The sequence below is a fragment of the Hypanus sabinus genome, chromosome 21, assembly GCF_030144855.1.
Source record: "Hypanus sabinus isolate sHypSab1 chromosome 21, sHypSab1.hap1, whole genome shotgun sequence".
Taxonomy (NCBI): Eukaryota; Metazoa; Chordata; class Chondrichthyes; order Myliobatiformes; family Dasyatidae; genus Hypanus; species Hypanus sabinus.
In genome coordinates, this window is record NC_082726.1 from 41,217,013 (window position 1) to 41,242,589 (window position 25,577).

A 25,577-nucleotide genomic window follows, 5' to 3' on the forward strand; every position below is an offset into this window, starting at 1 on the left:
CCCAGCTTGATATTGTCTGGAAGCATAGCTACAATACTATTTGTTCCTAGTTTAGTTAAATGTTGCAAACAGCAAAGTAGTCTGGGATACAGGTTAAAATGAGAGAACTTGAGACCATTTCAACTGAGTTGGTGAGATTTTGAAATTATGTTGTTGAAGGGTTTTGCAGAATATAGTAAGGAGAAATCTATTTCATCTAGGAGTTCGTGGTGGTGGGTGATAATCAAAGTTGGAACAGAGTAAAAAGTCAGGAGAAAATTCTCAGTGAGAATGATAATTTAAAATTGGATGATAACACAAGCGTGAACTGCTGTAACCTTTGTTGAAGTTCTCTGCTGTCGGGTGGAGCTTGCAGGAATCTAATGGAGCAATAATGTAAGTCCACATAGAATGTTGCATAACTTGAATAGGAACTTGCTTTTCTGAATTATCTGCTGTCCTTGATTTCCATTTGGGAGAGGAATCATATTGCCCCATTTCATCTTGTGCACGTAATGCATTACAGCTACATTGTAGGTGAATGTTTACACCAGCAGATGGACTGTGTGGCACCAAACTGTTTAAATTCAGCAACACGGCACCAGTTTAAAAAAAACTGGTGTTCTTTACACTGTTGATTTGTTTTGTAAATGGTGGAAATACTTAGGTCGAGAAGAGTCTATTTAATTCGAGTTTCTATTAGATTTCATTGCTGACATTATGAAGAGATGATTATGCTGGTTGGAAATCTTCACGGCCTGATTGTGTGGTAAGCATGTAAACTTACTTTGTAGCAGCCATGGTTTTTCATGTATTTTTCTAGTGCGAATGGACTGCTTAACAATTTGTGACTTTTCAAATGGAGCTGTCCCCTTCAAATTGTCCATTGTTTGCCATAGGTGATGTCCACTCCACCTTGTAACATATTGAGTATTTATTTCAAGCCACGATCTATGCAGAGCTAAATCTGTGATATTAACTCTGTGTTACTTTAACAGAGGCATTATAGTCATGTAGAGCTGAATCACTGTTATCCTTCAGTCCTAATTTTAGTAAGATCAGAGGGTAGTGGTGTTACTGTAATTATTTTCCCCTCAAATCAACTAACAAAGTGATAATAATCTAAACAAAAATAGAGAACTCTGAAAATACTGACCAGGCCAGGCTGCATTTGTAGGAAGAAAATTCCAATGGTACATCCTGACCTGCTGACATTTTTTTAAAAGCATTTTCTGTAACTACCTTCTCCTCTCTGGATCTTTATTTTGACGATCTCAGAATGATTGAGAAATGTTCTGTTAACGTACATTTCTCAAGTCTTCCAGGTGAGGCGACTCTTCACCTGCGAGTCTATTGGGGTCATTTACTGTGTCTGGTGCTCCGGGTGTGGCCTCCTGCATTTCAGTGAGACCCGACGTAGATTGGGAGACCGCTCTGCTGAGTATCTATGCTGTCCGCCAGAAAAAGCGAGATCTCCCAGTGGTCACCCATTTTAATTCCACTTCCCATTCCCATTCGAATATGTTTATCCATGGTAGCCTCTACTGTCACGATGAGGTCACACTCAAGTTGGAGGAACAACATCTTGTATTCCATCTGGATAGCCTCCAACCCGATGGCATGAACATCGATCTATCAAACTTCCAGTAATATTCTTCCCCCCCACCCCCCCACCACTTCACAGTTCCCCATCCCCTGTTCCCTTTCTCACCTTGTCTCCTTGCCTGCCCATCTCCCTCTGGTGCTCCTTCTGCCTCTCCCTTTCTTCCATGGCCTTCTGTCCTCTCCTATTTGTATTTGATTGCCCCTTCTCCAGCCTTGTATCTCTTCTACCAACTAACTTCCCAGCTCTTTACTTCACCCCTCCCTGTCCTGATTTCACCTATCATCTTGTCTTTCTTAGTCCCCTCCCCCACCTTTAAATCTACTCATCTTTTTTTCACCAATCCTGCTGAAGGGTCTTGGCCCAAAATGTCAGCTGTACTCTTTTCCATAAAAATTGCCTGTCCTGCTGAGTTCTTTCATCATTTTTTGTGTTTTGCTTTGATTTACAGCATCTGCAGATTTTCTCTTGTTTTTCAAGTAATGTAATAACATTCTACCTTACTTGTCGTCTATCTTTCCTAAGCTATAGCTTTAAGTTATTCTTTAAAAAATGCTGATCTCCATTACATCTTGAATAAGTAGACCTGCTGTAGTGAAATTGGGATTGCATTCAAAACTGAAGCTACATGGCAAAATTTCGGGATACTTAAATAGTGGAAGCAATTCGATTGATCTTGATCATCAAGTAACTTATTAGCAAGTCGTTTGGGTGAATAACCAAAAGCAAAAGTTAACATAACTTGAGAATAAGGAGCACAAGTAAATCATATGGTCCCTTGGATCTACTCCACTGCTGAACAAAACCATAGCTAATCTGATTTTAGCTTTGTTCCAATGTTCTGCTGGTTCTCCATTACACTTCAGCACCAAAATAATCCACCTGCCTCAGTGCTTGTACTTTTTTAATTGTGAGCATCTTTGGGGCCCTTACCTAAGAAAAAAATGCACTGACTTTGGAGAGAGTGAATTCTGAGAATGATTCTGGGAATGAAAGGGTAAACTTGTGAATGTAAACTGGGCCTGTGCTCACTGGAGATTAGAGAACCTCTTGAAACCTACTGAATATTGAAAGGCCTATATAGACTGGATTAGAGAGGATGCTTCCTGTAATAGGGCAGTCTGGGACCAGAGGTTGATAGTGTTACGTATCCCGTAACTGGATCACTTACAAGCAAAGATAGAGAGGTCCGTTGAAGTCTGATGGCACTATTTTGAAACGTTTTTATTTATAAAGGGGCACAAAAGTAAGCTTAATACAAACATTCAGATAATATACGTCGACAATACTCAATCTAAAGCGCGGGTATAGTAATAATCATCATTAAGAAATAAGCTCTACTGTTGTCTAGGGGATAATATATTGTCCGTTGGAAATATAAAAGTCACTCAGAAGTCTGCAGGCTTCAGCCTTTTGGGAACCGCTGGGTTTCACGTGTTGGAGAGAGAGAGAGATTGGTGAGAAAAGGAAAACTTGCCCGGGTCTTTATGAAGCAAATCTGTTGAATCAGGGGAGCGGGCTCCCCCCGATATTAGTTAAAAGCGGTTTTCCGTGATTCCAGCCACAGACTCCAGGCCCGGAAACTAACGCACGTGGCTTCCTTCAAAATGGCTTCCCGCTACGACGGGATCGCTATCGTGTCTTCTTGGTGCGTCTGAAGGGGTTGTTCCCCCCTAGACCCTCCATCACGGGGTCGCAGGTGTCAATCAGGTTGAGATGATGCCGTCTCTCTCTCAACCAGTCCACTTTGCCCGAGGACTTTACACGTGGTCTCCATGAGACAATAGTCAATGTCGCCTTGTTTTGCATCCCGGTGGAACGCGGTATTCGGCACGTCTCTCTCTCTCTCCCACTTCCTGGGTCTACTGACCCCCCCTCAACTAGTGCTCTTGCGATTCTCAGAAAGGAGGGGGCTGCAGACATAACAATAGGCTCTTGATTAGTCAGGGCATGAAAGGTTACAGGGAGAAAGGAGAATGGGCTTGAGTGGGATAATAATTCAGCCGTGATGGGATGTCAGAATAGACTGAATGAGGCAAATGGCCTAATTCTGTTGATATGTCCTACGGTCTTGTGAATATATTCGTGGTTTCCACTTGCACAATGCATAACTTTCTGGATTGGAATATTCCAAAGATTCAGAGTGTTCAGAAAAGAAATTCCTCCTCATTTTAGTCTGAAATGGATGAATGTTTTCCTGATTTTTGGCCTTCATAAATTATTTTTCTTCCCTCCCCCTCCACTCCACCCCTCCTCTAAACTTCACTTTATTTGGTTGTCTAGTGTTTTTAATGTAGTCTAACACTCTAAAGAGTTTCATGCAAAGGACAGATGGCATAGCTCAGCCAAAGTAGATTTTAAGCATTCTCTTCAAGAGAAGAAAAGTAGGTCTGATGTGTGCAATGACCTCGCACCTCGTATTGAGCACCTGAAATGTTTGAAAGATGAAATCTCTCTGGTGCCCAGTTTATTCAGGTTTAACAGGACCTATTGACTTTAAAGTATACTCACAGTCCCATCACAATAAAATTCAGTGAGGTTAATTGAATACACTAATGCAACCTTAAGATTAGAAAGGAGTAGGGAGCTGTTGAAATTTTCAGGTTGCATAATGTTTCAAGTTTTACCTTTGCTTCTTGGTTACAGTGTACTTTGAACACAATGTCCTGCCTGGTCCTTCAGGAAAACTTTTAGATGAATGTTTTAAGGTATTAAATCACTTCATTCCACAGCAGTGCTTCTGAAACAGTCTGAAACAGCAGTCACAGTGTTTGGAGGGAAGACTTGGTCTCCACCCTGTTAGACACATACATTTTCTTTTCTCTTTTCTTCCCCCTTAGCAAATGTTAAATATGCTATTTTTTCACTTTTCCATTTCTGCTAAAGTGTCACCAGTGGGAAATGTTAATTATTTCTCCCCGCAGAAGCTGCCTCACTTACTGAATATTTAGATAATTTTCTGTTCATATCAGATGTACAGAATCCATAGGTTTTTTTTTGCTTTTTAATTTGTCTCATTAGTAATGTAATTACGTGCTACTGTGCCATTATAGCTGTCAGTTCTTTGTTTCATCCTGTTTTAAGCACCATGTTATTGGGGAGGGGGGAATGGGGAAGTGGAGTGGAGTGATTTCCATTCCTAGAAGATGAGAAAATCTGAAGATGCTGGAAATCCAAGCAACACATAGGTCCTGAAGGAGGGTCTCGGCCTGAAATGTCGACTGTTCACTCTTTTCTATAGATGTTGCCTGCCCCACTGAGTTTCTCCAGCATTTCGTGTGTGTACCATTCTAGAAGGTGGGCTTTATTGCAATTACCCATAGTGACACCTCATGTGCATGTGTTAAGAAATGATTTGGAAAGGAAATTAAGATTTTTCCCACATAAATTTTGCATGAGCAGATTTTACTCAACATGTTTAAGTTTTTGGTAATGAGGTACTGTATAACTTCAAGCCCATTGCACAGATTTCGCCTGTGCTAATTAGGACTCATCATATATAGGTTTGGTGAAGATCCTATTCCTCCATTAGTAGGTTGTGGGCTTGCCTTGCTCGGGATGTATTGTTGGGGTATATTGCTACTGGAGGAGTGATGTTGATGGGGTGCTGCATTGTTGATACAAAATGGAGTTTTCATCTGTCTTCTCCAATGCCCTGCTATTTTATTCAAAAAAGACTCCAGTCATTCCCATTCTCCCAATATTCTTTTTGGTTTCTTTGGAATGTTATCGGGTCAAGATAGTTGCTATATGATTGTAACCTTTTCCCCATGTTTTTCAATCCATTCGCCCAGATTTAAAAAATTGCTAGTTTAACTTCCATTAGTATGAACCTGTTGGAGACTTCTGGGTAAGTACAGATATTGAAAGTAGTTTTCTTTTTGATGTCCTTTTAATGGCCATTGGTTGAGCATTTGTACTTCTCCCTCTTGAATAAAGCTGTGAGTACAAGAGTGAATAACCTTGTAAGTTAAATATTGTTCAGTTGGTTTTGACTTGTAGCACTTTGTGTTCTGATTTTGAGTGCTCTTGTGGCCTTGTGAATCAGTGATCGTATATCTACAGTGTAATCTTGAAGGGTTTACTATGAAGACCACTGAAAAATATTCATTCACAGATTACAAATTATTAGTCCATCAGAGGGCAAAGCAGTAATTCAAGAATTCAAGGCTGTGGTTGATAAACTTTAAAACTCTAGGGATATGTTCAAATGAAGTGTAAGCCATTGGGAATTAAACAGTGATTTTGTTGTGTACCAAAGTTGCCTTCAGGATTTGTACAATGTCCTGCTGGTGTGTTGTCTGTCCTAATGAAAAGGTTCAACCAATTTTATTCAAGTTGGTACCACTGACAGACATTTCAGTGCTGAAAATACTAAAGGAAGGAAAGAAAGGATGCTGGAACCACTCCTGATAAGACAGCATCTGTAGAGAGTTGGATTTTAGTCAGATCTTCTAGCTACTGCCTGAAGCATGACAACTGTCTTCATAAGTGATGGACGACCTACTGAAGATATCCGGCAGTTTGATTTTTATTGCTCTCTTGACTGAAAATATGCCCAGTGTGATGGCTGCACTTCTTAATCCTTGATACAAACTAATTAGATTTGGAACTATATTTTCTCAACAGTATTATTGTTGCTAATAATTCTTTTGATACTTGCTTCCCTCTATCTGTTTTGAAACTTTCCCTTTCTTTCCTGTATACCTTATAACCAGTAATATTAAGTTCCATCCCTTCTTGGGGCTGATCTCTTATTCTTGCCAGTTTGTTATTGCCCCGTGTGATCATTTGGTCCCACAACTCTCAGACATTATTACAGAGAATTTCTGTGCATTCACTTGCTCATCGCAGATGGCTTTGTATTTCTCCTGAGTGATTCTGAAGCATTATTACAGTAATGTTGAAGTTCTAGCTTTGCTGCATTGGTTGCAAAGGGGAAAATGGAGATGAAATGTTTTCATCAAGTGATTAAATCTGAAGCAGATCATTTGCATTGTGTATAAATGTTTTTGATGGCTAACTGAAATTTTACAAGTTGATTAATATGTTTGATATTTTATCTGAGAACGCTAAATTTATGTAGGGCGTTTACCTAAATAGTTTGGCATGGAAGCCGACATTTGTCAACAGCTGAGTTTGAAATCTGTGCTCACAGATGAGCAGTTTGGTGTTGTGCAGAAGAATGAAAAGCAGGAAGGAGTAGCAACCTGGTAGTAACTTCATTCCAACTCCTTGACTCCATTAGGAATGGAGTTTGCAAATTGAGCCATGAGCTGCAAAATGTACTACAGATAAAGCCTAAAAAATCTATTCCCACTAGAACAAATTATCTTTGCTGAAAACTTCAAACCATGATTAATAGATAATCTTCATTGGGTACAGTTATTGTCACTGGTCAAACCATTTAAATTTTCTCAAAATGTCTGTCAGAGAGATACAGGCTCCATATCTGAACAAAATGAAGAATGTGTTTGAATGGCCACTTTGAATGTTATTGTAGTATTTTGGATTGTTTAACTGGACACCACCTTGCAGGCTCCTTGCTGAAGAATAGTTTTTCTTACAGCTTTGTGTACAGTTAGCTGGTTACTCATCTGTATTACCCAAATAATTAGATTTGAAAAATAATCATGTTGGCTTTGAGAACTCTAGATTGATGAAAGCTTTAGTGTGGATGGAAGACCAAATGGTTTTTACTGAATCGTGTGGAGTGCACTCATGTTGACCTTCCACACATTGCCATGGGAGCTCATTGTAGAGTAGCACTGGACATGCTGCTCCACCTGATAGTGAGTTCAAAAGATAAGGTTGAGTGTGGGGTAATTTGAAATTGCAATTTAATTTCAGCTGTAGTTGAGAGAGGAAGTGGGATATAAGCTGCAAGATGTTAACTGAAATCTGTTTCATTCTGCAGGGGGTAAGCACCAAGATCCATTGAGAGAAGGAATTGAGAAAAATAGTTTTCCCAAGAACAAGAATGCAACTGAAAATGAAAAGAAATCTGAAGAGCCCAGCACAAGACAGGCTGGTATTAAAGCTGATGAATCACCTTTGGATAGTTGGGATGAGATCATGAAGAGCTCAGGGTCACCCTCTGAACTGTATCAGAGGACAGAATTCCAGCCATGGGTTGGTGGACTTGGCCGGATGCTTGGTGTCAAAAACGAGGCCTCTGATGGAAGGCAAGGCAAACGTCGAGATATTTTCTTACACCCCGATAAGCCTCTGGAACTTAAAGGTAACCAAGGAATTTTTGAGCGGGCAGAATATTCCAGTTTCAAGGATGAGGAGATAGAGAATGACTCCCAGCCACTCAGGTCAAACTGCAGGACGTACTGTCGTTCAAATAAAGGTAAATCAGGAAGTGCTGGCACAACAAATTTTGATAAAATAATTGATGGCACTGGGAAATCTGCTCAGGCTGACCTAATGGCCAAGGACAGCTTAAAACTAGACACCAAAACTTCAGGGACAACAGGCAGGCCATCTACAGCTCGGACTGCAAGAGACACTATTACCTTGCCCTCGTCTTATCTATCACCTTGCAATGTCACGCTTCAGGATACCACAGACAGGAGCATGGATGAATTTACCACCAGTCCAGCTGACCTGGGAGAAGCAGGCCGCTTAAGGAAAAAAAACGATGCTGCGGCGGGTAAGACTGCTGTCAGATTTCGGCCGACTCAGTCCAAATCCAAAAAGGACGCAAAGCTGGAATTCTTTGGTTTCGATGAGCAGGAGGGAGAGGAAGGTGCCTTCCAGTCAACTGGTGGTGCAGCCAACTATAAAATCAAGTACTTTGGTTTTGATGATCTGAGTGAAAGTTCTGATGAGGATGATGACTCTGAATCAGAAGGCAGGCACCGGAAAAAGTCTTCAGCCAGAATGGGTGATGTTGGGGATCTTCTGTCGAACTCTGAGTCATCAGACTCTCAAGGAAGCCACTCGCAGTCTCAGCACAGCACAAGTACAGGTGGGTGCGCACTTTCCAAAGGTGACAGTATGCTTCTGTTCGCTGCAAGGTAGCTCAATTTAGTGTGGTTTTGATGTCTGGGAAGACCCAGATAAGTTAAGCATGGAGGCAACAATTTAACACCTTCAGCTTTTCCACTATTTGGTTGAAATTGGATCAGTGCCAATGTGTAACTTAAAATTTAGTAAAAAGTGGAAGACACAAATATAGTACAGATACAGCTACTACAAGATTTCACCACTAGCTGCATCTTCTCTCCACCCTTTATCTACCTTTTGCAGGAACCACCCATTCCATAGCTCACTTGTTCACTCATCCCTGCCTCCTGGCACTGTCCCCTCAAACTGAAGGTGGTGTGGTATTTGTTCTTGTACCACCTGTTCTGCAACTATACAGAAACCTAAGCAGTTGTTCCAGAAGGTGGACATGCACCTCGTGTACTGCACTTTGTGCTTCTGAAAAGGCCTTCACTACATTGGCAAGGGAAGTGCAGACTAAGCAACAAATTAGCAGAGCACTTTTGTCCTGTTTGCAGTGGCCATCCAAACTTAACACTGTGTGCTTTTTCAGTTTCCCTTCACTGCAAGTTGAGGGTTAACGGAAACTAGAGCAACTGCTCATTTTTCAGCCCAATGGCTGTGAACATTAATTTTCCAATTTCAAGTAACCCACATCTCCAGTTTTTCTCCCCAATCTCTCTCTTCCCCACCTCTACCCTTGGGGACAAGATAGCCCTCTCTTATGTCCCACTCTCTAGCCCCTATCACCCCATTTTTGTACTACCCGCATATTTGACCACTGATTCCCATCCCCATTTCAATTTGGAACTGTCTACCCTTCACTTCTTCCTATTGGTTCATATTATCACTTTCCTTATCAGATTCCTGTTTATTACTCTCCTAGCTGTTTCTACCTTTACCTTCACCCCGCCTTCCCTACCCAGCTCCATCTGCCTTAGTCTGCATCTACTTATCTTCCACTTGCCTCTTTTTGCCATCTTCACCCCCTTCCCTTCTGCCTGGCTCAATCCTTCATTCTTCACCCCTCCATGCTCCATCAATCACTTCTGGCCCCGTCTCACCTCTCTCGCTCCCGCCCCCCCCCCCCCAGTTTCTACTGGCTATCTCCCCTCTCCACTCTTAGTTCTGATGTGGGTTTTCAATTCAAAACGTCATATTATTTCCTTCTATGTTTGCTATTCATCTGGCTGAGTTCTCCCAGCAGATTATTGCTTCAGATTCCCACATCTGCTGTCTCTTATATCTATAATAAAAACATGAAACGATTTTCACAGACTCAATTGTTTCAGATTTTGTTACTCCGATAGATAACTCATGCTGAAGAGTAGTTTAACAAATTTTCCAGTGAGTTTAAAGGGAGTGGAAAATTGAACCCTGGTGAGTTTCAGCTTGTACAGACTAGCTGAAAAATATATACACTCGGTACCCCAAATCCAGCCACATTTCCATTTCCAGCCTGTACTTTGAACTTCCACTGTTCCCGACCCTGTCTCTGGCCCATATTCTGGATTCCCAGATCCAGGACTAATGTGTGAGCTAGATGCTGAACTGTCAAGTTCTGCAGACGGTTCGCTTTCAGATTAGCCGAGCTTTGGTGAATTCGAAATTCTGATGCAATAATTACTTGACAAATGTTCATTATAGGGAAATTAGAGCAGTACAAAGCACAAAGGAAAATAATTAGCCTAGTTGCTGTAAAGATTGCCTCATGTGAAATTATATCCATGCAACTAATTAGTACAGAAATTATAGTCAAATAGTAAGGTTTTTTTGCTTGTGATGTCACAACTGTGAACTTTTACAATGTTTTGATCCATCCAGCAACATGTGCATCTGAAACCAGCTGTTGTGTGATATTGAAAAACATATTTGGGCTCCAAAGCTGCTTCAAAAATTCTTAACCCAAGTCTGCTGAGTAATTTTTAAATTAGCCTTGATTAATTGTGTAATTAAGTTATCTGCAGTTTTAGTTGCACTGTTAGACAAAAAATGTGCATTGTTGGTGGTATGGTGGTTCAGGAAGGGGAGCTGCTGTCCCAATACTGGATTTGGTCTTGTCCTAGGGTGCTAGGTGGGTAGTTTAATTGGTTATGGTAGATTGCCCCTATTGCTTTGGTGAATGATCTTTTGTTTGGGGTTGTTGAGAATTTTTTTAAAAATTTAAAAAATAGGATGTGAATGTGTGGTTGATGGTTTGCAGAGTTGAGGTGGACCAAAGGTCTTAATTTAGTATAATATGCTTTCATGACTTATTCTAATACTATGACAATAGACAGTAGGTGCAGGAGTAGGCCATTCAGCCCTTCGAGCCACCACCGCCATTCAATGTGATCATGGCTGATCATCCACAATCAGTACCCCGTTCCTGCCTTCTCCCCATATCCCTTGACTCTGCTATCTTTAGGAGCTCTATCTAACTCTTTCTTGAAAGCATCCAGAGAATTGGTCTCCACTGCCTTCTGAGGCAGAGTATTCCATAGATCCACAACTCTCTGGGTGAAAAAGTTTTTCCTGAACTCCATTCTAAATGATAATATGGGTATGATAATATAGGTTGTTCTATGATAATTGGGTATGCTTGAGATTTTGGTAGAGCAGATTTTGAGTTACAGTTTCAATGTGATTTTCATGATTATCACAATATACTTTCAATTTTTTTTGATTAGTTATGCATAATTAGAAATTTTCCAGTGAGCCAAGCAAAAGTACATGAGTCGTGGTTCAAGTGAGCCAGTAGCCATACCACTAGGATTTCTGAGCAGCTATAAAGCGGATTGAGTTAGACTGTACCAGTGTTTTTGGTTCTTAGGAGAAAATTTTATCTTGATGAGCTCTAAAGATTATGTTTAACTCCCACATCTGGCTTGCTCACTACCTAAAGCTTCAATTTGATCCCATATCACATTCGCTCCCAGTATTCTCCAATTCTGCTGTTTGGCATCTCCACTTTCCCTTATCCACCATTATTCCTTGGATGTATTTATGAATCCTTAAACAATAGATTGTTTTAAAAATTCTACTAGTGACCCAGAGAGAAAAGCAGTTATGTTTGCTTGCCCTTTTACTTCCAAGTGCTGATCACATGAAGGGAGAAGAGTGGTAATGAGGGATGGGGAAGTGTGAGTGATGGGATAAGCAAGGGAGAAGTGGGAAGGAACATGTTGGAGGAGGATTGAGGTTGGAGCAAGCAAAACAGTCCAAATAAGTTTATACCTCTCCCTTTTGCTAAAATGCACAATCTCTCAGACTAAGCATGTTAATCATATAAATTTGGCTGGTTTATGTCTGTTACGTCTCCCTGTTGTTCATTTTCCAGTTATTCTGAGTAACTGTAAATTCCACCTTTGGCCAAAGGTAATGTAGGCTTTCAAGCTGTGCAAGCATATTTGGTACAGAGAAGAGTTCAGATTGACAAAATCCAACCGTTTCCAAACATTTGGAGCATTGTTCAAAAAAATCACTCAGAACATTTAATGCATTAAATGGCCAAACTGGGTAAATTCTCTCTTTTAATGTGCCCATAGAATCTTTTAAACACTCCAATTTATTTCATTTAAAAGGACAGGATTTACAGGATTAATTTTAATAAAGCTGCAGTGTAAAACATGTTATTGAATAAAATTTGCTCAGTAAATGGATGTATAATCATAATTCATTCACTGTTGTGAAAGCATACACAAATTGCAGTGTCAATGAGGCCTTAATTTGCATTTGTGGACATCTCATCAAATTGCTCATGCTCATTGTACTGTCAATGAGCAAGACGAGTGATGCTCTGATTAACAAAGTACGACTGCTGAACATGTCAGTACGTTTAGCTACTGGACCCCATGGGGAGTTTGGTGTTGTGAAACCCTGTATTGCCATGATTCTGAATCTCAGCTCAGATCCTCCTGATAGAAAATAGATGATCTCCCAATGACATTTTAGTGTAAAGATTGAGGGGGCAAAGTAAGCTAATTTTGGAAAAAAATTAAGAGGTTTTAAAAAACTATTGAATAGTGTTTTCCCCACTTGCCAAGTTTTGTTTGATATATGATTAAAGGGGTTTTTGAAATCGGCCTGTTAATTGCACTCTGAGACTGACACTCAACTGCAGCTGAGATCATGTGCCATTGGAGTGTAAGAAATCAACAGGACAAGTTGTGCGTGGTATAAGTTGTGAGTAAAGCTGATGCATCATAGCTCCAGTGATCATGGGTTCCATCTGTGGAGTTTGTGCATCCTCCCTGTGCCTGCAGATTTCCCCCAGCTGCTCCAATTTCCTTTTCTGTACCAAGTCATATTTCAGTACTGATTGGCGACTGTAGGTTATACCTAATGTAGGTGGGTAGCAAAAAGTTGCATGGGAGGGTATTAGGCATTTCTGAAAGAACAGAAAAAATGGATATGGGGAATGGACTTGAGATTCGGAACCAGCATAGGCTAAACAGGCCTATGATGTAGAACTGTAAATTAAATAAACAAGGTTACTGCAAGGCTCTGATGTGAGCTAGCAGGATCTTTTGAGTTTAATTTTCAGCAAATCATATCAGTTATGACTTGGCATTTTTAAGTTCAGTAGACATGGGTGCTCGGCATAAAGAACACAAGTGGTTTAAAAAAAATTGATTCCATTTACAGTTAACCCTGATTGACTTCAGTGAACTGATTCAAGGTAGGGCTTATAGTATTTTTCAAGAAGATGCCGTGGTACTTTATACTTGCTTATCCGCAAGGCACATCTTTCATGGCTTGTCACTTAAAACTTCTCAGTGTAGAACTTCAGGTTATGGAGTCAGAGTTATACAACAGGGGAGCAGGGCCCTTCAGCCCATCTCATTCATCCAAAGAGGCTTCCTGGACTAGTCGCACCTACTTGCATTCTTCCAGTGTTCATCTAAACTTTTCTCATTCATGAACCTGTCCAAATATCTTTTAAACTGTATAACTGTACCTACCTGTATCACTTTCCCTAGCAGTTCATTTTATATACCTACTGTCCTCTAACTTGTCCCTCGAGCTCTCTTTATATCTTTCCCCCTCTCCTTAAACTGATTTGCTCCAGATTTAGATTCCTCCACCCTGGGGGAAAAGACTGACTACATCTTACCTATGCCCCTCATTGTATAAATTTCTATAAGGTCACCCTCCACTACCATCTGAATCAGGATCAGGTTTAATATCACTGCCATATGTAGTGAAGTGTGTTTTGTGGCAATAGAACAATGTAGTACATAATTAATAAAATCTATTAATTTACAATAAGAAAATATATTAAAATTAAATTATGTAGTCCAAGAAGAGTAGAAAAAAATAGTGGGGTTGTGTACATGGGTTCACTGTTCATTCAGAAATCTGATTTCTGAGGGAAAGAAGCTGTTCCTAGAACATTGATAGTGTGTCTTCAGACTCCTGTGGCACTGTCTTGATGGTAGCAATGAGAAGGAGGCATGTCCTGGGTGATGGGGGTCCATAATGATGATGTAGCCCTTGTGTTTTTTTGAGGCATCACCTTTTGCCTTCATTGCTGAGGTGGCTAGTGTCCATGATGAAATGGCTGAGTTTGGTAGCCTTTTCTGATCTTGTGCAGTGGCCCCTCCATACCAGACAGTTTTCTGACTTCTTCCAAGCCAATCTTGCATCAGAGTGGCTGCTCACCCTGGAGCCCATGTGATCTCACCTTCTGGACCAGCCTACCATGTTGGACCATGTCAGTAGCTTCACTAAAGTTGTTGTAAATGCCAGCTGCCCTGCCGTCAATCCTAATAAACCTGATTCTGTCTCCTGTCATTTGTTTCTTCAAACAAACATTCAAATTTGTGGGATACTACTCCCAACATAAAACCATGCTGAGGTCCCCTAATCAGTCCTTGCGCGTTCAAATGCAGATGGTTCTATCTCTAAATCCCCTCTGGTAACTTAAACAGCACTGATTTCAAGCTAACCAGTCTGTAGTTCCCTGGTTTGTCCTTGCAACTCTTAAGTAAAAGCACAGTACTTGTCAATGTTCAGTCTTCAGGTACATTAATGGCTATGAGAAAATGCAAAATTCTCCGCAGAGCCCTAGAAATGTTTTGTCTTGCTTCCCATAACATCATGGAGTAGATTTGATCTGGAGACTGTCCATATGTGACTCTAGAATGTCAGCACCATCAGCTTTGTTTTGGGCTTGCTCCATCCGAGCTCACGCCATCTTCGCGCCTCCTTAAACAGTGGTAGTTCCTTTTGTTCTTGCCTATCACCCCCATGAGCCTCCACGTCCAACATATCACTCTTCACAACTTCCGCCATCTCCAAGTGGATCTTAACATCAAACATATTTATTCCCCCCCCCCCCCCCCCCACCACTCTCTGCAGGGATTGCTACCTCCATGATTCCCTTGTCCATTTGTCCTTCCCCACTAATCTCACTATTGGCACTTATCCTTGCAACCATTCACCTTCTAACTAATCTTCTTCCCCACCCCTCCCCAACTTTCTAATTCTGGCAGCTTCTTCCTTTCCAGTCCCGAAGAAGGGTCTGGAAAATATCGACTAAAACCATGACTAAAACAGCCTAAAACATCGACTTTGGTTCATATCCATAGATGCTTAATGACATGCTGAGTTCCTCCAGCATCTTGTGTGTGTTGCTTTGGATTTCCAACATCTGCAGAATTTCTCGTGTATCTTTGTGGATATGTTTCAGTACATCTCATTTTCTTAAATGAATTCCTGACTTTCCATGAGCTTCTCCATAGCTAATACCGACAAGAAGTCTTATAAGAGAGACATGATTAAACTGGAAAGAACTTAGGAAAATAAAGAGGACCTCAGTTATAGGGAAAGGTTGGCCAGGCTAGGTCTTTATTCCTTGGAACATAGGAAATTTGGAGGTGATTTTATAGAAATGTTTAAAGTTAAGAGGTATAGATAAGATGGTAACTCATTCTATTTGCAAGGGTAAATAAGCCCAAAAACTATAGGGCATAGACGCATGGTGAGACATGAAAGAGACCTTGAGGGTAGGGAGTAGATGGAATAAGCTGCCAGTGAAGATTGTTCAGGCAGATATAGTAGATTGGCTTCAGTCATGTGAATGGAATCACACAGTGAAATCTGTTGGCTTTGTGTCAATGTCCAGCACAGTCCAAGATGTGCTGGGGCCAGCGCACAAGTGTGGTCATGCTTCCAGCTCCAACATAACATGCCCACAACTTATTAACGCTCCCTTGTATTTCTTTGGAATGCGGGAGGAAGCCCGAGCACCCAGAGGAGACCTACACAGTCATGGGGAGAAAGCACAAGCTCTTTACAGGCAGCAGAAGGAATTGAACCCTGATCTTATAGCTGCACTATAAAGGGTTACACTAAAGTGATGCCCTGAACACAGCACAATAGGACTAGCTGGCTGGCACCATGTTAGCATGGACCTGTGAACTCCGGCCAAAGGTTTCATTGTGTATTGGTCTGAGTAAAAGTATTCATTTATGATCTGTTTCCTTACGCTGTTGACCTTTAATTAGATATTAGGCTGCTCTGTTCAGAAAATGAATTAATCAAGTGGAAAGTGCTCATTTAATTAGTCAATGGTTTTGCTACAATATATTTAAAAAAAACATGGGTCATCTTGCACGATTCTAGCATATTAACAGGACAATGTGTAAAGAAGATTTGTTGAGCTTGTACCATGCAGTGATTGTGATTCCTATCAAAAGGGAAACCTGCCCCATTAAGTGTGCATACATTCTCATTGCACGTACGTTCACTTTTTTCCTGTACTGGTACATAATTGAATGTTTATCTCATAATCTGGCCATTGCTGGCATAGCCATGTTTATTGCTCATATATAGCTGCTAGGAGCTGCTGTAAGTTACTTCGATTCTTTCCTATTCAAAACAAATATACAGAAATGTTAGTTCAAAAAAATCATAGTTGGCTTTGAGGAATAACACGTCCACCAGGAGTGCAGGAATAAAGGTAATGTTAACCTGATATTATTGGTCATCCTTGCAATGTGTTACTGTCTTTAACTGTGCAACTTTTTTTTTGCTTACTGTATTAATGGTTTGTCTTAAGCAAGAATAGAAATCCACAATTGGACCAAATTACTTTCGGTGACTAATACTAGTATTTCCAAAGCCACCAAAAATGTCTATTTAAAGCTAGAAGACTTAAAAATGTGATGCTGTGGTGACCCACTTCCCAGCACACTTGAACCGGCTCACAAAGCGGCACGTGCCGGCATTGAGGCCAGTCCCAAAAAGGGTGCCAAGCCTGCTTCACCAGCAAGGGGAAAAGCCCACGCACGGGACGGGACTGTGAATATGCGCCCCCTACAGCATTCCCGCCCGGGGAGGGCGGGATCAGGAAGGCTTTAAAGCGAGGCCGTGAAGTTTGAATAAACCTCTTTTGCAACTGCAGCTCACCGACTCCATGTCGTTATTGCAGAGCTGCGTGTAGCACACAGCTACAATTGGTGACCCTGACGGCCCAAACGATATTTGGACCGGAGATGAATGATGCTGCATCTGTTCATGCAGTTTCATTAAAACTGCCAAGCTTCTGGATGCTGCGACCTCACCTATGGTTCCAGCAAGCAGAAGCCCAATTCCACATTCAGCAGATAACCTTGGATGCCACACGTTACTACTACGTGGTGAGCTCCCTCGACCAGGAGATGGCCGCCCAGGTTGAGGAGTTCATACAATCGCCCCCAGCAGACGGCAAGTACACAGATTTCAAAGCCTTGCTCATAAGGACTTTCGGACTCTCACAGCACGAGCGAGCTGCCTGCTTACTGCACCTGGATGGTTTGTGGAACAGACCACCGTCTGCTTTGATGAACGAGATGCTGTCCCTGGCCGGAGGTCACAAGCCCTGCCTCATGTTTGAGCATGCATTCCTGGAGCAGCTGCCCGAGGACATACGCCTGCTGCTGTCCGACGCGGATTTCAGTGACCCCCAGAAGGTGGTGGCCTGGGTGGACGTGCTGTGGAAAGCCAAGAAGGAGAGTGGGGCATCCATCGCACAAATTACCAGGCCACGCTCCCAGTAGCAAACCAGGCCAGGCCCGGTCGCGGGGCCCGCTAACCCCAGAGGCAGGGGTGAGGAGACCAACGAACAATGATGCTTCTACCACCAGCGGTGGGGCGCAGAAGCCCACTGCTTTAGCCCGCCCTGCAAAACTGTAAGTTCGTTTTTGTACGACGGGACGGACATCAGGCACTGCTACAGCGGCCCTACGAGGGGCCGTTTACGGTGTTCAGAAACATTCGTGCTGGACATTGGGGGGAAAGAGGTGGTTTTCACGGTGGACCGACTCAAACCGGCCCATGTGGACTTGGCGCAGCCAGTCGAGATTCAGGCACCGCAATGCAGAGGCAGACCTCCCAAACAGAGTCCGACCCAGACTGTGGACATTGGGGGGGTGTATTGCTGGTTCTGGGGGGGGGGGGTTATGTGGTGACCCACTTCCCAGTGCACTCAAACCGGCTCACAAAGCGGCATGAGGCAGGTCCCAAAGAGGGTGCCAAGCCTGCTTCACCAGCGAGGGGAAAAGCCCGCGTGCAGGATGGGACTGTGAATACGCGCCCCCTACAGCATTCCCTCCCGGGGAGGGCGGGATCAGGAAGGCTTTAAAGCAAGGCCGCGAAGTTTGAATAAACCTCTTTTGTAACTGCAGCTCACCGACTTCGTGTCGTTATTGCAGCGCTGCGTGTAGCACACCACTACAATGCAAATTATTTATACGTTTTCTTAGTCTCCAGAGAGTGAGTGTTTCAATCAGAAGTTATACCATTAGGATTTCCTTCTGCTGTGCTTTCTAGCTGGTGGTGGCATTTTTAGTGATTGTATGCAATGGCATGAAGTTCTTTGGACAGTGAGCTGAACTAAGTGCCAGTGATATCAGCTCTAGGCCATATAAAAACATAGAACATTTTTTTAACCTACTTTGAGCCCCACTTTAGAACAGGTTATTTTCTCTGTTGTTCTGGTCGACACTTACCCATTAATACCCATAAAAACATGCTTTTTATCCCGTTGTTAGAATTTGCTATGCTTAAACTGGGTGTTGCATTCCTTATGACAGAGGATGCTTTGCAAGGATTTTGACTTCAGATGTTTTGAGCTTGTGAAAGGTGCCACAAATATGTAAGACTTCATTTTTAGTACAATCTGATGAATTTTTCCAACATTGAACTGAGATTCTCATAAAAATTGGAATAATTTTCTTTTGCAAATAATATTACCATACCCACTTGAAATGTGCAGAAGAAAATTTCTGATTATATAGGAGAACCCCATCATTTTTAATTCAATGGAAAATAAGTATAAGCACTTGATAAATAGCGAAAGAGAAAACTTTGTCTTTTGAATCATTGCAACATTCTCAGAAGTATTGTAAGACTATCTACAATGTGCTAAACTCACTTCCTGATTTTGTAACTTTAAGTTGAGGTGAGATGGAGAAGTTTGCCTTTTCACCCTTGACGGGCGGAAAGAGATAATTTCAAACAAGTGTTAAACCTTAATAGCAGCAGTCATTGGATGTAGTAAGTTGAAAACAGAAGAGTTGATAACAGAAAGTGATCATGGTGGTTGGTTCATAGGGTGTTGGAGCAAGATTTGGCCAGATTTGCTTTTCTCATCCATAAGTATTCTGTTTTAAATTAGATTATCCAAAATAATTGCCTGCTTTTTGTATTATCCACACAACAAATTAGAACACTTGACGGAAGGAAGCTATTCATTTGTTTTGTGTCAATTGTAAGGAATTAACAAGTTGAGTTTTACTTTCAACCATATGTCCAGTAGATCTCCAGGTTTTGGCTCTTTAGGTACATATCTAGTAACCTTCATTCAGTCCTTGATGACACCCTGGTCGATGCTGATGCCTGATTCCAAACATCAGTAATTAGAAAATTCATGGAGTTCAGAGCACTTTGACTTGCCACATTCAGTGTAATCTACTGTGGCTTGATTTGATGTTGAGGACTCATAAACACTCTTTGCAACCCTGTATAAATCTCAATCATTGTCCATCGAAGCAGAACTGCAGTGAGATCTATAGCCACCTGCACTAGAACAGTTGCAGAAAGCTTCTGAACAGTGCACTGCTAGATCTACATGTGTCCCACTGAAGAAGAGAATGATGGTGCTCTTTCTAGAATGACATACTTCTGGCAGCTCATAGGCTTTATACTGTGAATGAAAGGGAAGTCACTTTGATTCTAATGATGAAAACTTTAGTCCTAGTGGCTAGGCATCCAACCAGACTTGATAGCTTATCATGTAGTATGTTTCTGATTGACTCTTAGGATGTCATTGGATATTACGATTTTTGACATTGGAGTAAATGCTATGGCTCCTTATTTAAAAATACATTTTATTTTAACTGAAGTCATACAACTCCGGGGGCCTATTTGCACAGAAGGACACTCAAATTGCACTGCAGTCATGGCCAGGCAAATAATTTCTGTGTATTGATTTATGGGGCTCATATCGGTCAGCCAGCAGAGATCTCTCTCCTGCTCTTTATATAATTCTTTGGAATGTGCCCTGGATCATCAGGTAGAAATAAGGGATTTTATTAATCAGACTGCAGTGAATCTCTGCAAATCACCGACACCAGTTTGCCATTTGCATTGTAATCAAAAAAATCTAAATGAATCCCAGTTAAATTTCCTGTAAAATATCTAGGTAATGCTCCTCTTACTACAATCTTAATACTTTATTGAAGTAGAATTTAGTTTGAATTACCCTTTGAATCAAAAAAAAACTGTAGCTATGAAAGTCTACTGATCATAAACTACATGTATTGGAATATGGCCAGCGTTTTGCAGTGCTGACCCATAAAATTACCATATTATACCACTCGGATGATAAGAGTTTTATAAGTAGCCTTTCTGTTTCACATTGATTGTGGTAATCTGTACTCTTTCAGATCCTCTGGAGTTCAGTGATGAGTCAAATCCCAATTTCCATGATGTTGGTAGGAAACAAATTAACAGACAGGAAAAAGCCAAGGAAAATACCAGGAAAATCTTCCATGGACCTAAGCGGGTAAGTATTGCAGGCTGCTGCAATGCTCAGTAGGTGTTTCGTTTGTGCTGTGCTTGGTGTTCTGCTTGGCTGAGCAAATATGTGCAATGGTTTAAGAAACACATGTTTCAGCCTCTGTTGCCAATCTTGAGCATGCAGGTAGTGTGGTGAGACCATTCTGCCCTCTGAGCAAGGTGTATGCTTGAATAAGACAGTACCATTTCCAGCCTGACTACATGCCCTTCCCAAATTGGTAATGATTTCCTCTAAAGTTCAAGAACTTATTATCAGCCTTGAATCTACTGTCAAGCTGAGTCATTTTAGAGCATTTCAAATAATGACAGGTATCAGAAACATAATAAAAGAAATAGTGTCTCCTCATTGAGGTTTGAAGATGAATCTTTTGCCTTCATAGACTATATCTTCACGGTCTCACCACTGGTGCTGCACATCTTCAGTCTCTGCCTATATGCTGGGAGTAGCATGCATTGGACTTGCCAAAGTGCTGGCACAGAATGGTGCGGTAAACATTCTTGATCAAGTAACAGCAATCAAGTACGTTGGCTCCCCTGGTACCACAGGTGACATGATGATAGTTCGTTAGTCTTCAAGTTGGCTAGGTTGAAATCCCTTACAGGGCATCAGGGTACACTGTCTTGTGACTTGATCATGGTGCTCAGTTCCTCCAGTGTCAGCTTGATGTTTGCCACATGTAGAATGTACACCAATATCTGAATAACGGGAGTACTCCTTTGGCAAATAGAAGGGACGACTCTTGACTGCCTGATAATCCAGCCCGGGGAAGCAGGACAAAGACAGACCCGCCATGATATGGTGCTCGTGAAGCAGACAGCACTGCCTCTGCATGTACTTGATGTCCCTATCCAGTCAGTGCAGTGGCGGGTGAAACCCTCTGGCTGGAATGCTGTGTCTGGTTGGCGAACTGTGTCTCTATGAAGAGTACACTATAGTTCTGAATATCCCTCTGGCATCAGCATTTCTTTACCTTTCACCATTAAGTATTAACTTTGCTTTTTCTATTTGTCTTTCATACATGGATGAACTACATTTCACTCCATCTTGCCGACTTTGTAGCTTCTTTATATCCTGCTCTGCTCACGGCCTACCATCTTATTAGGCTTGTTCTTTTAAACAAATAGATAAATTCCACAGTTTGCCAATTAACCCTCAAGCCACCTGACATTCATAATTAATTTTATTGATAAAATGGTCATGACTCAACCATTAATCCTTGTGGTGACCCATTGGTTGTAGCATGCAAACTTGAAATTATCCATTTCTGCCTCTTGAGTTCTATGCTGACCTATTTTTATAATTTCAGGAGCTAATTTTGTTCACCAGTTTTTTCAAACTACAAATACAATACGTCTAGCTTCTGTTATTTTCTGTCTATTGCACTCTTAACAAAACCTCAAAGTTCACAGTAAATTTATTCTCAAAGTATGCCAAATAATTTGTTGTATTGTAGAAATATACACTAATCAGTTTTCCTTTCATAATTGTTTACCAGTCTTGTGTGCCCTGTAGTCATAATAAGGTTACTAATAATAGATTACTGTGCTTTCACTTGTCAGACTATTTGACAGTTCCTCATTTTCTAAATTCCTCCTTTCTTGAACAGGATGAAGTTTCCTACTTTGATTTCCATGTGGCCATTTTAAATGCTTATTGGCCACTTTATTGGGTATACCTTGTTAAAGCAGATATCTCACCAGCCAGTCACATGGCAGCAAGTCAGTGCATAAAAGTATGCAGGAATGGTCAAGTCGTCCAGTTGTTCGGACCAAACATCAGAATGGGAAAGAGATGTGATCTAAGTGACTTTGACCATGGAATGATTGTTATTGTCAAATGACTAGTATGAGTATTTCAGGTAATTCTGATCTGGGATTTTCACACAGAAGTCTCTGCGAGTTTGCAGAGAACATAGTGGAAAAAATCCAGTGAGTCGGCATTTCTGTGAGCATAAACACCTTGTTAATGATGGGTTGGAGGAGAAAGGCCAGACTGGTTCAAGCTGATAGGAAGGCAATAGCAACTCAAGTAACCATGCGATACAACAGTGGTGTGCAGAAGAGCATCTCTGAATTCACAGCAAGTTTGCCCTTGAAGTGGATGGGTTATAGCAGTAGAGGACCACTACAGGTTCCAGTCCTGTACCTAGTAAAGTGGCCGCTAAGCGTACATAGGGAATTCGTCAACTTATCTCAACATTTAAAAGTAACATGATGACTTACTATTTAGTATCAGTCCTCTCCAGTTCTAAAGTTCATGTAATGGCACTTCACAGCAAGGAGTCTTCTGCCTCTTGGTAAGTAGGAGAGCCTGTTAAACAGCTCTGCACACGAGCTTCTGAGGTAGGTAGTCTTACAATATCACATGTCTGTTCCATGTCCAGCCTTCCAATCAATCAGTTACAGGTCATATTAGTTTTCGTACAGGAATCACTTGAACAACATGGGAGCATGTAGAAAGATAAGCCAGTAAGATTCACAACCCCCAGTGCAATTTCAGTGTGCCTGTGAGGTTTTGCTAACATCCATGCCACAAACTCTTTTCTCTCACATACTAACTCAGACCAGTCAAATAGTGACCATATCCCTGTCCTGAGTCAGCAACTTGAATAAGTGATAAAAACTTGGATTGATGGAAACAGTTGCAATTTCCTGTGGCTGTTTGAAACCCTTAAACACTTTTCTCATCAATCCCCAGCTGGTGGAGCTGGTGCCTTCTCCTCTCCCCCCCCATGGCTCTGGTGCTGCTGCACAATGGGATCTGTACTGGAACATGAAGGAGCAGCAAAGATTAAGGGATCGGTGTCTCGAGTCCACTGTTGGTGACCTTTCTGAAATTGGCATCTAGATGGAGTGACAGGGAATAAACAGCTGTTGCTTTGGAGTCTGTTAAATCTTGGTGTTGATTTCAGATTTCTTCTGACTGCGACAGATTCAGCTCTGCGCTGCCTGAATGGAGGCCTCTGCGGTCCTGCCAAGAAACCTTGTGTTGCTATGTAAGCAAATCTACTTGCTGCTGTCAGAGGATTAGCCTTAATTCTCAAGGCAAGATCAGAGCCCCATGTATTCATTTGGTGTTTGTTTGGATGCAGTGAAACTTTTGTTAAACCTCCCCTGGCGAAGTGCCTTCAACGGAGGCCTATCTATGCTGTGGATTTATCAGGTTTTTAGCATTGGAAAGATGAGTAAGTGTGAAAGCTGAATCTTTATGGTAAGGGAATAATTACTGATGTTGTGGTTGAGTAAGATATCTGTTCATGTCCAGACAAAAGTGTCCAAATAATAAAAAAAAGACTTGTTCACCACTGCCTTTCATGACAGGACCTGTAGCCCTCCTCAGTTTATCTTGCATGCCTTGAGTCACATATAGCTGTCAGATTGAACAAGGTTAGACCTTGTATACTATTGTCCCACATCTTATTTCATAAAGAGATATTATTATGGAGCACATTTGAACAAACTTTGTAACTGCTAGTTCCAAGTGAGAACGCAAGATTAATCACAAGCTGCATTTAGGCACTGGAAGCATCCTGTCAAGGCTGAGTTTTCTGCTCTGCCAAGAGGCTCTTCATTGATAAGTGCATAAAGTCCATTAGTAAATGGCTCTAGAGAGTTATAATATTAATTGCTGTTTGGGATGCGGGAACATTTTTGAAATTCATTAAGGATTGAGTGCCCTGCACAGTTGTTTTATGCTTTTATATAAGTGGCTATAGTTAATGGAACACTGCAGTGCCAAATGTTGAATCTCCCCCGAGCTGCAGGCAAATAGAATTCCAGAAGAGAACTATTCTGATATCTTTTCTACTCTAGTAATCTCATTGTCCTGCTGCCATTGTGTGTTGCCCTCTGTGCCACATATACCAGGCACTTTTCTCAGCTCTGTGCTGTACCGGGTGGCGTGGTCATGGTTAGCGTAATGTTTTACAGCACCAGTGGCCAGGTTCAGTTCCACTGCTATATGTAAGAAGTTTATACATTCTCGCCGTGACGGTGTTGGTTTCCTTCAGGTGCTGTGGTTTGGCTCTAAATTCCAAAGATAAACGGGTTCGGGTTAGTAAGTTTTGCGTGTGCTATGTTAGCACTGGAAGTGTGGTGATATTTGCGGTCTGCCTCCAGTACATCCTCAACTGTTGATCGTTAACTCAAACAAGTTTCACTGTATTTCATTTTATGTGTGGCAAATAAAGCTAATCTTAATCTTTAATCCAGCAATTAAATGTTATGAAATATGTGACGGATGTCTATAGGGGTACGTGTCAGTATCTTAAACTAAAGTTTCTCAAGACCCTGCTGACGTTCCTCATTAGCAACAGACCTGTGCTGTAGATGTGAAGAGTCAGAGCAATGGTGTTTGGAAGTGCTGGCTGGGTATGGTAAGGAAGAAGAAATCTGGAGGAAAATGGTTAAGTCTTAACCTTTAGCTGCTCACAGCTGCTGTGAGGAGATGAAGAATAGGCTGGCTGATGAGTGTAGGCTTGGAGAAAGATGAATCAGTGAATTTAAGAAACATATCTATATGTTATACTAAGAAAACTGTAGTAAATGCAGCATTTGGAAAATTTTTGTCAGTCACACTGAGCTTCAAGGTTTTGAACTTGTCTTCCGCAACAGTTTTTTTGGGAAGGAAAATAGGAGCCAATATCATGATAGGTACCAGTGAGGGTAAGAAAAATTTATGTTCGAAATTCAAAGTAACTGTATTATCAAGTCCTTGTGTGCTGCCATGTACTACCTTGAGATTCATTTTCTTGCCATCATTTATAGGAAATAGAATTTATGAAATTATAGAATTTCATATTATAGAATTTATGAAGAATAAATGGCCAATGTGCAAAAGACAAAAAATAAAACACAATGCAAATAATAAAAAAAGTCAATAAATAATTCTGCGTTGTAGAGTCCATAAGTGGGTTTATAAGTTGTGGAGTCAGTTTGCTATTGAGGTGAGTAAAGT

The 25,577-nt window shown here is 41.3% G+C and overlaps 1 protein-coding gene across 1 annotated transcript in view; it reads left to right on the forward strand.

Annotated features, from left to right (window-relative positions):
• Positions 1–25,577, forward strand: part of LOC132378988 (wings apart-like protein homolog) — a 183,902-nt gene that overhangs the window by 61,228 nt on the left and 97,097 nt on the right. The window contains exons 3-4 of the mRNA XM_059946406.1: positions 7,500–8,558; positions 20,488–20,606. Coding sequence (XP_059802389.1) covers positions 7,500–8,558; positions 20,488–20,606 — 1,178 coding nt within the window. The remainder of the gene's footprint in view (positions 1–7,499; positions 8,559–20,487; positions 20,607–25,577) is intronic.